Genomic DNA, 17,120 nt, shown 5'->3' on the forward strand with positions numbered 1-17,120 from the left:
GGTGAGGCGGCGGCTACATCCTGAAGTCAGAATAATGTCCTTCCCGCCCTATCCTCGCTCTGGTGGTGCGTCTAGCGCTGGCGGAGGACGCGTGGAGTCGTGTGTCCGGTGGATTGATGACCCACAAGTATAGGGGATCGCAACAGTCTTCGAGGGAAGTAAAACCCAAATTTATTGATTCGACACAAGGGGAGCCAAATAATATTTATAAGCTTTAACAGATGAGTTGTCAATTCAGCTGCACCTGGAAATAGACTTGCTCGCAACAGTTTATCAGTAGTAATAGTTTTATAGCAGTAGTGAAGTAACACCAGTAATGAAATAAAAACAGCAGTAGCGAGGATTGCAGTAGACAACAAGATTAAAATACTGTAGGCATAGGGATGGATGAGCGGACGCTGCATGGATAAGATAATTCATATAATAAGCAAGACATGCATTTGCAGATAATAATGATAAAAGCATTCTAGTATAAAGTAACCATAGACGTGTATTCCTATTTAGTCGTACGTGCTCACGATGAGAAACTTGCACGACATCTTTTGTCCTACCAGCCCGTTTGCAGCGGGACCTCAAGGGAATCTACTGGTAATTAATGTACTCCTTTTAATAGAGTACCGGAGCAAAGCATTAACACTCCGTGAATACATGTGATCCTCAAATCATAGCCACCCCCTCCGGTTATCCCAATTATTGTCACTTTGGGGCCTCGGGTTCTAGACAACGATTTGTGTATACAACTTGCAGTTATGATAAAAAACAATAATTATCCTCATGAATCAATAACATGTTCAGATCTGAGATCATGCCACTCGGGCCCAAAGTGACAAGCATTAAGCATAACACGTTGCAACAATGTCAAAAATAATAACAACAGATACTAGGCACTATGCCCCTAACAATCTTATAGCGATTACATGAACAATGTCATCCAATCCCTACCATCCCCTACAGCCTACAGCGGGGGAATTACTCACACATGGATGGGGGAATCATGGATGGTTGATGGAGAGGCGTCGGTGATGGTGATGGCGATGATCTCCTCCAATTCCCCGTCCTGGCAGGGTGCCAAAACGGAGTTTCTGGTTTCCGGATTGGGGTTTCTGGTGGCGGTGGAGCAGCGGAACTCTTTCTGGAAAAACGTTGAACCCCCCTCTGTTTTCAGTTCAGGGCCTTTTATATATTCAGGAGGAGAGGTCGAGGGGGTGCCCGAGACGGCCACACCTCCGTCTCGTCTTCTGGCTCCATGAGTCTTCGGGTAAAATAGGGACTTTGCGATATTTTCCGGAAATTTTCCTGAAAGTTGGATTTCTGCAAAAAAACGAGACACCAGAGCAATTCTGCTGAAAACAGTGTTAGTCCGTGTTAGTTGTATTCAAAACACACAAATTCGAGTGTAAACAATAGCAAAAGTGTTCGGGAAAGTAGATACATTTTGGACGTATCAACTCCCCCCAAGCTTAGCTTATTGCTTGTCCTCAAGCAATTCAGTGACAACTGAGTGCGATAAAAGGAACTTTCACGAACCTATTTGCTTCATACGATGTATATATTCTCATTACATGATCAAGTACTTAGGCAATTCATCATAAGAAGTATGCAACTAAGGCTACTCAATAGTCATGCAAGCTATGAAAAGATACCAACACAATAATAAGCAACATGAAACATAAGTATCTGCAGGATTGCAATGCTCATAACATGATATGATAGAGTGGTATCTCGCTTGCCCTTATTTGTGAAGCAAAACATAAATTCCAAGGCACCTCTGAAGTTCAAGATAAGACTAGAAGTAAAAATATCGAAAGATACAAGCATCACAGTTATACCACAATTAATCTTATTACGGGACAAGCATATTACACTAAGAATGACAGCTATGCTTTCGAGAAGATGCTAAAAAAAAGGATGGTGACTCAACATAAAAAGTAAAAGATTGGCCCTGCGCAGAGGAAAGCAAGATTACTCATATGCTAGAGCTTTTTATTTTGAATAATATAGAGGTGTTGAAAATATATTTTGAGAGGTATGTATGTCTATGTCAACGACTGGCATCAAATGATCTATCATCCCTTTCATGTTTAATGGCTTCAAGAGCGGCTCCCATAGAGAGAACAATAAAGCTCCTCTTCTCCTTTGTTTAAACAAGATAAGTTCATGATTTCTCAAGTACATAGTGTTAGCAGATTTAGATTATTGGTTCAATTTATATTTAGTGGGTGGGCACCCGCGCCTGCTCTTTTGCAAAATTAAGGACCAGCACAATGTGCATGCTAGTCAAAGTGTGAAGCCATAATAAACATGAAAATGATGATAAAGCATTCAACACATCCTCATGAGCTAAAACAAAACATAAAACAGGTAATAATTTTTTTTGAAGGTTTAAAGGTAGCACACAAGCAATTCACTTTGGAGTGGCGGTGAAATACCACATATAGGTATGTATGGTGGACACAATTGGCAACTTTGGTTTTTGGGAGAAGGATGCACGAGTAGAGCTCATACTCAGTACAAGTGAAGGATAGAAATAGACTGGGAAGCGACGATCAAGAAAGCAGTAACTGTCATAATCATGCTTGCGACAGAACAAAATTAACACACTAGTAGGGAAAGGCTCATCTGTAGCGCACCTAAATGCATATTCTGTGGCGCACGGGTGGTGCGCCACAGAATCCTCGCCATAAAAATTGGAGTTCTGTGGCGCACCAACCCATGCGTCATAGAATATTAACTTTCTGTGGCGCACGGTTTGCTCGGTGCGCCACAGAAACAGGTGCACCACAGAATTAGTTTTAAGTGCGCCACAAAATTAGTTACCTGTATACACGATTTTGTACAGCTTGCTATACACATACAGGTTATATACATCAATATACATATATTACACATGTTATATACAACAACATACAGATATAATATAAATAGCATGTACATTGCACATATATAATATAAGCATCATCATCACATTACTTAGAGCCCGATCGAGATACACATATAGTCTCAATTCATACAAATTTTAACATACAAGTCTTAATTCATACAAAGTTCATCATCTCGAGATACAAATAGATGAGAGTCACTACGAGCATCATCGCGATGAAAGTGGTCTTCATCCGGTTCCTCCTCTGATCCCTCCTCTCTCCCGACAGGCTCGCTTGCACCGCCCCCGAGTGTGTAGTGACTAAAATGGAAGAAAGACCAAAATAAACGAAGAAGGTCAACACAAATAAGAGCTAACTAGGATCGAATAAATAAATGCCTCATACATTGTTGGTCAAAACAAATATTAACATTCAGGGATGGCGTAAGTGAGGCCAAGTCCGATGCACAAGAGTTTGATATTTGTGCCATCTTACCAGGCTCACTTACGCCACCCCAGAGTGTACGGTGACCAAACATTCTAATCATCGGCACTATCTCGAAGAAAGACCAAAATAAACGAAAAAGGCCAACTAGGATCGAATAAATAAATGCCTCATACATTGTTGGTCGAAACAAATATTAACATTCAGGGATGGAGTCAGTGAGGCCAGGTAGGATGCACAAGAGATTGATATTTGTGCCATCACACCAGGCTCACTGGCTCCACCCCGGAGTGTACGAGTGACCAAGCATTTTAATCATCGACACTAAAATGGAAGAAAGACCAAAGTTAATGAAGAATGCCAACTCAAATACGAGCCAAGTAGTATCAACTAGATAGCATATGCCTCATACTTTGTTGGTCTAAACAAATATTAACATTCAGGGATGGTGTAAGCGAGGCCGGGTAGGATGCACAAGAGATTGATATTTGTGTCATCACACCAGGCTCGCTTGCACCACACCCGAGTATACAGGTGACCAAACATTCTAATCATCGGCATTAAAATGGAAGAAAGACCAAAATAAACGAAGAATGGCAACTCAAATACGAGCCAAGTAGTATCAACTAAATAGGATGCCTCATACTTTGTTGGTCGAAACAAATATTAACATTCAGGGATGGGGTCAGCGAAGCCAAGTAGGATGCACAAGAGATTGATATTTGTGCCATCACACCAGGTTCACTGGCCCCACCCCAGAGTGTACGGGTGACTGAACATTCTAATCATCAGCAAGGAGGATTTGAAGGATTATTTCTCTCAGTCTTGAACAGAGGTGTTGTTCATAATCATCACAGAGAATTAAAAGCTAAGTCATAGTATTTGTTCTTAGTTTACAAATTTGTGCCTCAGCCTATGCATCATTGGCTAGGCTAAGATAACAAGCCTATATATGTTCTTATCAGTGTAATTGTCCAACATCAATTCTAACCATGCATGGGCTGGATATCATCACCTTGCACCACACATAAATAAAAGTCAGATGATCAATGATCATCTATATCCAACAGCCAGGCCAGCATAAATAAGCATACAAGCTTATAGAGCAAGCCAACCAAGTAGTACATAGACACAACAAAGCCACATCTAGCAAACCAGCAAGCTCACATCAGGGAATAAATAAAAGCAGTCAAATCCATCTACCCTTCAACTAGACCTTGCCTAGGAGGATTTGAAGGATTATTTCTCTCAGTCTTGAACAGAGGTGCTGTTCACAATCATCACAGAGAATTAAAAGCCAAGTCATAGTATTTGTTCTTAGTATACAAATTTGTGCCTCAGCCTATGCATCATTGGCTAGGCTAAGATAACAAGCCTATATATGTTCTTATCAGTGTAATTGTCCAACATCAATTCTAACCATGCATGGGCTGGATATCATCACCTTGCACCACACATAAATAAAAGTCAGATGATCAATGATCATCTATATCCAACAGCCAGGCCACCATAAATAAGCATACAAGCTTATAGAGCAAGCCAACCAAGTAGTACATAGCAATGAGGCATGGCTACTGCCAGCTTCAAACCAGTAGCTACTGCCAACATGTGAGCATGAGCATCATTTCATGAATTTAAACCAGTAGCTTTACATCAACCATAACATTTTTATTTTCATTTACATTTAAACCAGTAGCATCATTTCATAAACCAGTAGCTACCGCCAACTTCAAAATTTGCATCATTTGCTACTTCCAACTTAAAAATTTAAACCATTAGCTTTACATCAACCATAAAAAAATTATTTTCATTTGCATTTAAACCAGTAGCATCATTTCATAAACCAGTAGCTACTGCCAACTTCAAAATTTGCATCATTTGCTACTTCCAACTAAAAAATTTAAACCGTTAGCTTTTAAACAAACTTCATTTGCTAAAATTTGCTACTACCAACTTATTCATTTTGCTACTGCATTGTTCAAACATTTTGCGACTGCAACTAATTCATTTTCAAGTACTACCAAATCAACCCTAGCAGTAGCATTGTTCAAGTACTACTCGAAGCTCACCGGCACAGGGCAGAGGGAGGGGGCACAGGGGAGAGGGAGGGGGCCACAGGGGAGAGGGAGGGGACACAAGGGATCTCACCGACGGTGGCACGTGGCGCGGGGTGGTCGGAGAGGGAGGGGGCCACAGGGGAGAGGGAGGGGATACAAGGGATCTCACTGACGGTGGCGCGCGGCGCGGGGTGTTCGGAGAGGGAGGGGGCCATAGGGGAGAGGGAGGGGGCACAAGGGATCTCACCGACGGCGGCGCAGAGGACGTCGAGGTGGGGATCGGTGACGGAGATCGGGGCGGCGTCGGAGTCCGATGTTGGCTGCCCCCACTCCCTCCTCCTTCCCGCCGCCGTCTGCACCCTCACCTCCGCGTCGCCATCGCCGGGTAGGGTAGAGTGGGGGATTTGTGAGGGTGGGGTGGGGGATTTGCGTACGGACAGATATAAGGACTGGGAGCACCTTATTTTTGTGGCGCATCTTCCTTGGTGCGCCACAGAATGCTTTATTTTTGTAGCGCATCCACCTTGGTGCGCCACAGAATGTCTTATTTCTGTGGCGCACGTGGTCATGTGCGCCACAGAAATAGTGAAACCGATGATTGGGGCTGGCCGATTGTGGGGCCCACCTTATTTCTGTGGCGCATGCTTATTTGGTGCGCCACAAAAATAAGCTACTTCTGTGGCGCACCGTGTCTGGTAATTTCTGTGGCGCTGATGTCTACGCACGCTTCTATTCCTGTAGACAGTGTTGGGCCTCCAAGAGCAGAGGTTTGTAGAACAGCAGCAAGTTTCCCTTAAGTGAATCACCCAAAGTTTATCAAACTCAGGGAGGTAGAGGTGAAAGATATCCCTCTCAAGCAACACTGCAATTAAGATACAATAAGTCTCTTGTGTCCCCAACACACCTAATACACTTGTCAGATGTATAGGTGCACTAGTTCGGCGAAGAGATAGTGAAATACAAGTAATATGGATGATTGTAAGTAGTAATTGCAATCTGAAATAAAAATGGCAGCAAGCAAACATGTAGCAGAACTTGTTGGAAACGGTGTTTCAATGCTTAGAAATAAGGCCTAGGGATCATACTTTCACTACTGGACACTCTCAACAATGATATCATAAAGGAATATAAATATAAGCACTTCACTATGCTATTCTGAACTACTCTCTGGCTGGATAACGAACACTAATTCACCGTGGAGGGCTGCAAAAGCAAACCTTAAAGATGTATTCCCAAGTACTAATAAACACCCCACGCTGTCACTTTGAGCATTCATAGGAGGTACTAACACACCACAATTTCATAGAGACATCCAACTCAAATCATAATTCAGTGAACAAGTATTCTGTGAAATATAGCCTAAGAAACCCACACGGTGCACACACTGTCACCTTTACACACGTGGGACAAGGAGTCTCCGGAGATCACATAAGTAAAATCCACTTGAATAGCATAACGACATCTAGATTACAAAGCTCATCATATGGATCTCAATCATGTAAGGCAGCTCATGAGATCATTGTATTGAAGTACATGGGAGAGAGAGATGAACCACATAGCTACCGGTAGAGCCCTCAGCCTCGGGGGAGAACTACTCCCTCCTCATCATGGGAGATAGCAATGGCGATGAAGATGGCGGTGGTGTCGATGGAGATGACTCCGGGGGCAATTCCCCGTCCCGGCGGTGTGCCGGAACAGAGACTTCTGTCCCCCGAAACTTGTCTTCGCGATGGCGGCGGCTACGGAACTCTTCGTGGAATATCGTCGATCGTCTTAGGGTTTTCGGAGATGGAGGAATATATAGGCGAAGGGGCGATGTCGGTGGAGTCCCGAGGGGCCCACCCCATAGGGTGGCGCGGCCAGGGGTGGGGTCGCGCCCCCCTAGGGTGTGGCCGCCTCGTGGCTCCTCTTCGTCTCCTCTTCGGTGTTCTGGAAGCCTCCGTGGAAAATAAGACCGTGGGCTTTTGTTTCGTCCAATTCCGAGAATATTTCCTGTGTAGGATTTCTGAAACCAAAAACAGCAGAAAACAGGAACTGGCGCTTCGGCATCTTGTTAATAGGTTAGTGTCGGAAAATGCATCAAAATGATATAAAGTGTATATAAAACATGTGAGTATTGTCATAAAACTAGTATGGAACATAAGAAATTATAGATACGTTGGAGACGTATCAGGCGCACGCAAAACCGGTGCACCACAGAATATGATCCCATCTATAGCTAGTTTCCTACTAGTGACAGAAGTATAAAAGTAATACAAGAACTCCGGGGCAAAAAAAATCTTCAAGGCTTAAATGACTTTTGTTTAGTCTTATGCATGCATGAGCATGTGCCAAGTCGATTCAAATGAAACATTCAGAGGAGGATACCACAATGTCATACCGTTTTATGAATAGAGCAATGCAAGCAAACATCTATATGACATGTTACCTACTATTAGTAAATTGGAACTAATCATGAGAGAGCAAAAACTACTAAGCATCGTTAAGTAGCATACACCTTACACAAACAAACTAAGCATGTCCACATAAATGAGTATATGTACAAAAATGAAAACAAATAGAGTTTATACCAGCCTCTCACCACATCTTGAATTGTCATAACCGTCATTATTGCCCTTCACTTGTGTGGCTTGAATAATATGAAATGATAACAAAGCTCCAATGGAGTCACGGAAGACCATTGAACTCTGCAGCAAACTTTACAAAACCAAAGAAGAACAACAAATATTTTTGGGTTTTCAATTTTGAATCATCAAACAAAGCAAAATCTTTTTGGATTTTCGAATAGCAAACCATAACTAGAAAATGAAACAAACTAAAACTTAGAAACTAAATAAGCAAATGAAGAGAAACAATAGAAATATTTTTGGTCTTTTTGTGTTTTGGAAGGTAGAAACAAAACAAGAACAACAAAAGAAAGAAAACTAACATAGATACGTAAATGCAAATAGTGGCAGAAATCTGCCAACACAGAACATCAGGCAAAGATCAATTTTTTTTAAATCTCCTGTTGCTCAAATCGAAAAGTGCAGAACTAATGAAAGTTAGATAACAATCTGGGACATATGCTCAAAAATTGGCAGCTCAATACGACGTTCTGGCTGGGAATACGAATTTGTTTGGTGACAGCACATAATCTATTTTGGTACAGCAACTTCCCCAATTCTTACCTCCTTCCTATTAGAGGCTATCCTTGGTATAAAAACGAAATAAAAAGGATAAGGAGAGGTTATTACAGTGGTAACAACTTCCAAGATTCAAGAAAAGAGAAATTACAGAAATAAACTAAACAAGAACAATAATAAAAGAAAGCGAAACATGGATATACAAAGTTCCGACGGAATATGATGTATGGGTGAGTGAGATGTCGGTATACCTCCCCCAAGCTTAGGCTTTTGGCCTAAGTGGAGATCTATCCCAGTGTGGGTAGAAGCTCCAGGCTGGTGGGTCATCCCTAGCATGATCGTACCCTGGCTATCGTGGGGAAGAAGAAGCAGAAGGCCCATAATCATAGTCAGGTTGCTGATATGGGAACCCTGTAGTGTTAGAGGGCTGGACAAAATTATCTTCGGCCTCCCCTCCATCATCCTCTACGTGCTGGCAGTGCTCTTCTATGTATGTGTCAAGCTCATGCTCCATGAGCGACCATCCTTCCCTGACATCAGGGTTAAACAAAAGAGGTGCAAGCAAATTGACTAAACGATCAGACTTAACTACTCTCCACCCTGGTTTCTTGAAAAAGGTTATTTCATAAGGTAGGTTGTCCCTGTTGGCTTGAAGAGAAACAAATTTGTGTTGTATCATGGAATCAAGATCAAGCCTCTCTAATGGAAATTGAATGTCTAAATTATGCGGAACCACACCGTGAAAAGCTAATAAACGAGAAGCAATGAGGCCTCCACAAATTCCTCCTTTCTCACGGTTAGTAGTAAGATGGGAAGCTATCAGAGCACCCAAATTATAAGTCCTATCTTGTCTCAAGGCAGCGGCGATGAAAGCTAAATCATATGAAGATAATTTATTTGCATTCTTCCTAGCTAGAACACACTTGGCAATGAAATAGGCAAAATATCGAATAGATGGGAGTTGAATACTTCGAATTTTACCACTCTCATCTGAGAAGATTCTCCCTTGGCAGATTTCTTTATAGAGGTCCATCAATAGTTTAGGTTGCTCTTTCATCCCTTTGCGCGATCCCCATTGTGGCACTCTAATGGCTGCACAAAAATCATCAAAGGGCAAGTTGACAGTCTTATTGTAAATTTTATAGTGAACCATGGGGTTAGGCAAATTTCAACTGCATCTAAAATCCTGCACCACAGACATAGTTAGTTTTGCATATTGGTAAGGTTCACCATCAACAAAACGTTCCAACCCTGCATTAGAGATTAAAGTCTAGAAATCCTGCAGAATCCCTGCTGCCCTCATGAACTCTGAACATGGATAAAGAGAAGGGAAAACACCTTTTTCACGGCGTACCATCATGACTTCATCCACACCTCCAATTCATGCTGAATGAATTGGTGCACATTTGCTTCCATCTCTAAATTTTTTAAACAAACCTCATAAAAAATGATTTTAAGACAAACAAATGAAGTAGAACAATATGGAGACTTGCAAGAGGACTAAACATGCATCAAAACAACTTATCTAAGCATAATACAAGCATGCAAGCTCAGTTAACACGTCACCTATAGCAGCAAAATACTCAAGAAATACTCCACTAAACAAAATTCTACTTGGATAATCGGAGGAGTCACATATCGGAGAGCAAATGCTCCAAATTTCAGCAGGAAAGATGGACTGAGCAAGGAGATCGAAAATCGCCAGCACGAACAACAAGAACACGAGTTTGAGCAATGTTGATGTGTTTTTTCGGGAGAGGGAGTGGAATGGCAGGAAGAAGAGTAAATGGAGGGCCAGGGGGGCCCACACCAGGCCTTGGCGCGGCCAGGGGGTGCCCCGCGCCTCCACATGGTGTGGTGGCCTGGTGGGTCCCCCTGGGTTGCCCTAGGTGCCTCTCTGCACCTTTTTATGCGTAAAATTTTTGTAAAAGTTTTTGGAATTATTCGAGAAACTTTATTTTTGGGCAATTTCAGAATTTGAATAATGATTCTAACACAGGAAAACAATTATGGAATGATGGAAAACAAATTCAAAACCAAAACTACAGGAGCTCTAAAACATTCTAATATGAAATTAATCAGTGGTACATAGGTGAAAACATAGTTTCATTCATTCAAAAGCACTTTGTTAACATGGTTGATCAAGTCTTGTTACCAAAAAAATTTATATGAAACAAAACTTTGCATTTCACCAAATGATTATGTTACCTCAATCTTGATAGGCATAGTCTCAATCATGACAATATCATTCTCTTTCTTTGGCATTGGCATATGCAAATGTAATTTCCCAATCTGGATGGTCTCAATGTTAATAATTGAATTTAGACCATATTTCCTATCAATCTTCTTGGGAAAATAAACTGTGTGCTCTTTGTCATCAACATTAAAAGTTACTTTCCCTTGGTTGCAATCAATAACAGCCCCTGCAGTGTTAAGAAAAGGTCTCCCAAGAATAATAGACATATTATCATCTTCAGGCATTTCCAGCACAACAAAGTCAGTTAATATCATACAATTATGAGCCACTTGAACATGAACATCCTCACATATATCAACAGGAATAGTAGTAGACTTATCAACCATTTGCAAGGATATATCAGTTGGTATTAATTTTTCTAGATCAAGTCTTCTATAGAGAAAAAAAAGGCATAACACTAACTCCCTCCCCCAAGTCACACAAAGCAGTTCTAACATAATTATTTTTGATGGAGCATGGAATAGTGGATATACCTGGATCTCCAAGCTTCTTTGAAACCTTGCCATTAAAAGAATAATTAGCGAGCATAGTGGAGATTTCCTCATTTGGAATCTTCCTTTTATTAGAGACAATATCTTTCATATATTTTGAATAAGGATGCAATTTAATAGCATCAGTCAAAGGAATTTGCAAAAACAAAGGTTTCATCCATTCACAGAACTTGTTATAGTGTTCTTCCTCCTTTGATTTATGTTTCTTATCAGGAAAAGGCATTGGTTTTTGCACCCAAGGTTCTCTCTCACTACCATGTTTATTAGCAATGAAATCTTCCTTAGTGTACTTTGTATTTTTAGTATGGTTTTCAGGCTCCTCTTCAATTTCTTCTTTATCAGAAGCATCATTTTTATCATTACCACTTTCAGTTTCAGCATCAGAGATAGATATACTATTAGGATCTTTAGCAAGTTCAGAAGATTCTACAACATTTTTATGTTTTTTTTCTTAGACTTAGTCCTAGCATCATTAGCTCGTTGAGAATCTTGATCAATTCTTTTTGGATGTCCCTCAGAATATAGAGGATCCTGAGTAGAAGCACCACTTCTAGTGCTTATTTCATAAGCATGTTTTTCCCTACAAGCATTAACTAGCAAATCTTTTTGCACTTTAGTGAGTTGATCAATTTGTGTTTGAACCATATGGAAATGTTTAACAAGCATTTTGACATCATTAGATGTTCTTTCCACAATATCATGCAAATTATTGATAGCTCTAGAATTTTCCATTAGGTGATTTTCCACTCTCTTGTTAAAGTTATCTTGCTTAACAATATAATTATCAAATTCATCTAAGCATTGATCAGGAGGTTTGGCGTAGGGAATATCTCTATTATCAAAATGTTGGAGAGAGTGTACCTCAATAGTGGATGGACGAGGAATTGGCTTACATAATTCTTCTATAGGTGGTAGATTCTTCACATCTTCAGATTTAATACCCTTCTCCTTAAGAGATTTCTTGCCTTCCCTCATCACTTCATCATTTAATTCAATCATTCCCCTTTTCTTCAGTGTTGGTGTTGGCTCAGGTGTAGTCCAATCATCATAATTCTGGCTTATTTTGGCCAATAATTCCTCAGCTTCAGCAGGAGTTCTTTTCCTGAAAACACAACCAACACAACTATCCATGTATGTCCTAGATTCAACAGTTAGTCCATTATAGAATATATCAAGAGTTCATTTTTTGCTAATGGATGTCTAGGTAGTGCTCTAATTAAAGAATAAAATCTTGCCCAAGATTCAGGCAATTTCTCTCCTTCTACCTGCACAAAGTCAACGATTTTCTGCAAAGCAGCATGTTGAGCACTAGCAGGGAAATATTTCTGAAAGAAAGCATTAACTAAACCAATAGGATTTTCAATAGATCCAGGAGACAGATTATCATACCAAATTTTAGCTGACCTTTCAAAGAGAAAGGGAAAATTTTAGTGACAAATTAAGTGAGTTTCTTAATATCACTAGTAATTGTGCACGTGCAATGCACGTGTAATCTTAGGAAATCAATCAAAGTAGCAGATGCAGCCCATTCTCACAACAACTACCAAACAACAAAATTCAGTCTTATACATACAAACCTGAAGGCACAATTCACGGATTGGTTCTTGCTATTTGAAGTATCATCTGTTTAGTTGGAAATAAACAGCAACAGATTACAAATGTGCAATGAACTTGAGAAAGAGAATATCACAAACATACGCTTTTAAGCAACAATCTCCTATCGGCAAAACTACACTTCTGTATTCTAATAATTGTAGTGTAATCTGTGGAGAATTGAGTAATTGCTACAAAGTGAGATTTTTTTCCTTCTTCTGATTGATTTAATATCATCATCATCATCATTATTTTCCTCTTGAAGGTGCAGAGCGGTTCTTTTCTTTTAATCCGCAGCTCTTGTTTATTTGGTCGAGACTATTGAGCAAGTTGTATCAACCTGAGGAAATAAATGGATTGGATGGCATGCACTTTTGGCCAAACTAAATTACCCCAAGCCTGTGTCGACACTTGAGAGTAGACCTAACAGAAGCAGTTTGACAAGCATGTCAACCCAGATCAGTATTTACATACTGTGCATAAACAACAAATCTGTGGTTGAGCGAAAGCATATCTGTCTAGCAATTAGAGCATCTTACCTGCTGTATGTGTATCTTGCGCAACTACTATTTCTGGCGCCATTTACACTTGCAATATTTATTAGGTTTCGATGGCAATCAAGCTTCTGGGCCACTACTTAATTCAGCTGTTAGATGACGGGTGAAAGGAAGATAGCGCAAACACATATAGTTGACGCTTATGTCAACAGTATATTTGATCATATGAAAGAGGCAGACTTACATTTTCAGCGCAATAATAATAATAATAATAATTCACAATTGAAACTTGTTGGCGTACTGAAACCTGCAAGGCACTATGATCTAAACATGTCACCGTAAAGAATAAATGTCCAGAAGAAATATAACTCTTGGAAGATATTGAAGTGGAACAATAAGTAAGAAATTTCTATAAAATCCAATGTTCTAATTATTATTTTCCAGCCAAGTTTCATTGATGGAAAAACACAACAGCGAACAACAAGACTGAGAAAAAAGCTAAACCACCAAGGCAAGTATCAGCCCCGTTCTCAAGCTGTATAGACCTATACATATAATCAAATGTATATGGGAAGATCCTATTTCAAAACCTGGCAACATAGCGGTGCTGCAAAACACAAACATGCTTATATCAGAATATGATAAATGAGCGATATCAAATGATATGTTCAATAGATGCAGTAGGAACATTGAATACTAATAATAATTGACCGGACTGAAGGAAGAACAAACCTGTTTCATCCCTCCAAGACATCCCTGTACACAATATTCTTCGTGCTTTTTCCAGTGGGATCTATGTCATTATTTGGCTTGGCCAAAATCCGAGTGGTCTGCCTTGACACACCCCTCGACAGTGCAACATAAAGCTGGCCATGCGAGAATACAGGCTCAGGGAGGTAAATACCAACAGTTGGAATGGTTTGCCCCTGGGCTTTGTTGATGGTCATAGCAAAACTCAACCGTATGGGGAACTGTTTCCTCTTGAATTTGAACGGAAGTGAAATATCATCCGAAGGCGACAAAGGGATCCTCGGTATAAACACTCTATCTCCAGCATGTTGTCCACCAACAATCTCTACATCAATTGCATTATCTTGAAATGCTCTAATCATCAATCTTGTTCCATTGCACAACCCGTTGTGAGGATCGAGATTTCGGAGAAGAATGACAGGACAATTGACTTTGAGTTTCAGAAGATGCGGGGGCAGGCCATTTGGAGTTATGGAGTTTAGATAGTCAATTGGGTAGTTATTGTGTGCATCATCTTCGACAGAGTCAAAGCTATAATATACCTTTTCTTTTCCAGGAAACCTTTCAATCATCTTTGTATTTAGATTGTCCACATGTTCATTCTTGGTTGAAAGAATGGCACGTGAGCTCATGTAGGATCCAGATGCGGCGTTTTCATGAAGCGATGGGAAGACATCTTCAATAAGCTTGTTCACTGGTTCTTCTGTAGAAGTGTAAGGAATAACAATTTCATCCGGAAGACGCACATAATCGCCACCGATCGTCTCTTCTGTTCCATTCCCAACTCTCAAGAGGTAATCGGAGAACCACGGGTCGGGCTTTGTGCCCTCATATTACGCGTGAGACGTATCTTTCTAATCTTCTCCCATAAATGAGACCTCCGTAGTGTGGCGTCAGTGATTTGCGCTCTTGTCCCACGCGTCACCACTGGAAGGACCTGCCTAAAATCTCCTCCAAACACCACAACCTTCCCACCAAAAGGCAAATCACATCCCATGATGTCTTGTAGGGACCTATCAAGTGTCTCAACTGTTTGACGCTTTGTCATGGCAACTTCGTCCCAGATTATCAAAGATGCCTTGCGGAGCAGATCCGCGGTACCACTTTGCTTGGTGAAATTGCACATGCTGCTATCTGTGAGTTTAATTGGAATTTTGAACCTTGAGTGGGCGGTGCGTCCACCAGGCATGATGGATGCCGCTATACCAGATGTCGCTGTTGCAATAGCTATTTGTCCTAGTGAACGAACCTTAGCAAGAAGTGCTTTGTACAAATATGTCTTTCCCGTGCCACCTGGACCATCAACAAAGAATACCTGGCTCCTTTTGTCAACGACGTGAGAGAGTATTTCATCAAAACCAGCGCGCTGCTCAGTGTTAAGAGATGTAAACAAATTTATATCTTTTTTGTCCGGAATGATCGACATCTCCTCTTGAACCTCTCTCGAGTAACCACTTGAACACCCATCATCTACCGGATCCAAATCTGGGAGGCCATAACTGCCAATATCCTTCCCCATCGAATGCACCAGATCCCTAATGTCTCTAAGGACCATCTGCTCTACTGCGGCCTTGTTGGGATGGTTCCGAAGGTAGTCCTCAGACATTGACTCGAGGTGCTTCTCCCACAATGATCGGATGTTTGTCGCCTCACAAAACACCAGAATAGTTGCAAATAGCCTTCTTAGAGCACGTGGCATTTGGAAAGTAGTAGACTCAGTCAAGCAGTCATCAAGTGACTTGTCGGTCTCTATCAGACCTCTTTTCTCACACGCTTCTCTGAAAGACGCGCACAACTTTCCATGCACAGTCTTCAAATTTTCATATGATGTTGCACCTCGAACATGATTCATAAGTATTCTTAGGAAGTACCTTTCACCTTCAGCAGGATTTGCATACACAATTCTCCCAATCTGCCCCCGGCCCTTTAGTTTTCTTATCTGCCATATCTTCTTACCCTTAATCCAACGATAAAATTCTGGGAACTCTTTGTACAAGAAGTTCCTCGCATAAGGGTCCACCTTGTTCATCTTGAAATATTGAGTGAGCATGGTGTTGGAAGAAGAATCCCGACTGATAACATCCTCTAGATTATCACCCTCCTTGAATGTGACAGACTGCATATTTTCCAAATGAAGTTGAAGTTGGAGAACCGAGGGAGAGACACCGTACATTGGAAAAGCGCAAATCCTGTGGATAGCCTCCGGTGGCCCCACGAACCTAGCATCTCTATACTGTTTAATCTCATTGATTACTCCACCATCTGTATCTGTTGCTGGATCAACTGAGAATGAAGCACGATCATGTCCTTTATAGATGTATTTGAATAAGTATTTCACTGCCTTGATGCTAGAGCAAGCTTCAACATTGATGTGACAATTATACAAAGATAAGGAGACCAGGGTTGTATGGGACAACCCACCTATTATCCAGCTCAGCTCCTCTGACCTTCACACGGCGACCATCATGCCTCCTCCTATAGATTGGATATGAGTCCTTTCCTTGCTCCGTAGCATCACAGAACTGCCGAGGATAGCGAAATCGACATTCACCATCTATCATGCAAGGACAATTTTTCTTGAGAGCACCACATGGTCCGTGGAGCATATGCTTCACCACCAAAGCATGCAATACAGGTACCTGTCCTTGTCGTGAATTTCTGCAGATATCACCTTGTCGTACCCATCTGGATTTGTTAGCTTGCTATCCGATCGCATGATCAAAAGCATGTGCTCATGTGGCAGCCCCCTCTTCTGAAACTCAGTAACATGGACATATGCAGCAACCTCACCAAAATACTGTTTCTTGATTAAGAGATCTTTCATACTTCGCAACTTCGCCCTGTATATTCTTGCCACAAGGTCTGGACGGTCTTGTGGCGTCTGCCCGGGTTCAAGTCTGGATGTAATCTCCTCCCAGTGTGGGTTGCAAGTCATCGTGATGAAGTAATCCGGCTTCCCAAACCGCTGGACTATCGCCATCGCATCAAGGAATCTTCGTTGCATGTCTCGATCACCTCCCGGAAAAGTCCGTGGTAGCACGATTC

The 17,120-nt window shown here is 41.2% G+C and overlaps 1 protein-coding gene across 1 annotated transcript; it reads right to left on the minus strand.

Annotated features, from left to right (window-relative positions):
* Window positions 1-14,062: 14,062 nt before the first annotated feature.
* On the minus strand, window positions 14,063-17,055 carry LOC139838861 (uncharacterized). The gene is made up of 3 exons (XM_071828878.1): window positions 16,715-17,055; window positions 15,013-16,423; window positions 14,063-14,893 (listed from the first exon to the last, which is right to left on the minus strand). The coding sequence occupies exons 1-3, from the start codon at window positions 17,053-17,055 to the stop codon at window positions 14,063-14,065; spliced, it is 2,583 nt and encodes an 860-aa protein (XP_071684979.1).
* Window positions 17,056-17,120: the final 65 nt, after the last annotated feature.

The sequence above is a fragment of the Lolium perenne genome, chromosome 4 (assembly GCF_019359855.2).
Source record: "Lolium perenne isolate Kyuss_39 chromosome 4, Kyuss_2.0, whole genome shotgun sequence".
Taxonomy (NCBI): domain Eukaryota; kingdom Viridiplantae; phylum Streptophyta; class Magnoliopsida; order Poales; family Poaceae; genus Lolium; species Lolium perenne.

Excerpts from the sequence above, each read along its gene's own strand:
- LOC139838861 (XM_071828878.1), bottom strand. The coding sequence starts at position 17,055 with ATGGCGATAGTCCAGCGGTTTGGGAAGCCGGATTACTTCATCACGATG. Across the intron at positions 16,424-16,714 it reads GAAATTCACGACAAGGACAG|CATCAAGGCAGTGAAATACT; the intron begins GTACCTGTATTG and ends AGCTTGCTCTAG. Across the intron at positions 14,894-15,012 it reads TTGGAGGAGATTTTAGGCAG|CCCGACCCGTGGTTCTCCGA; the intron begins GTCCTTCCAGTG and ends GAGGGCACAAAG.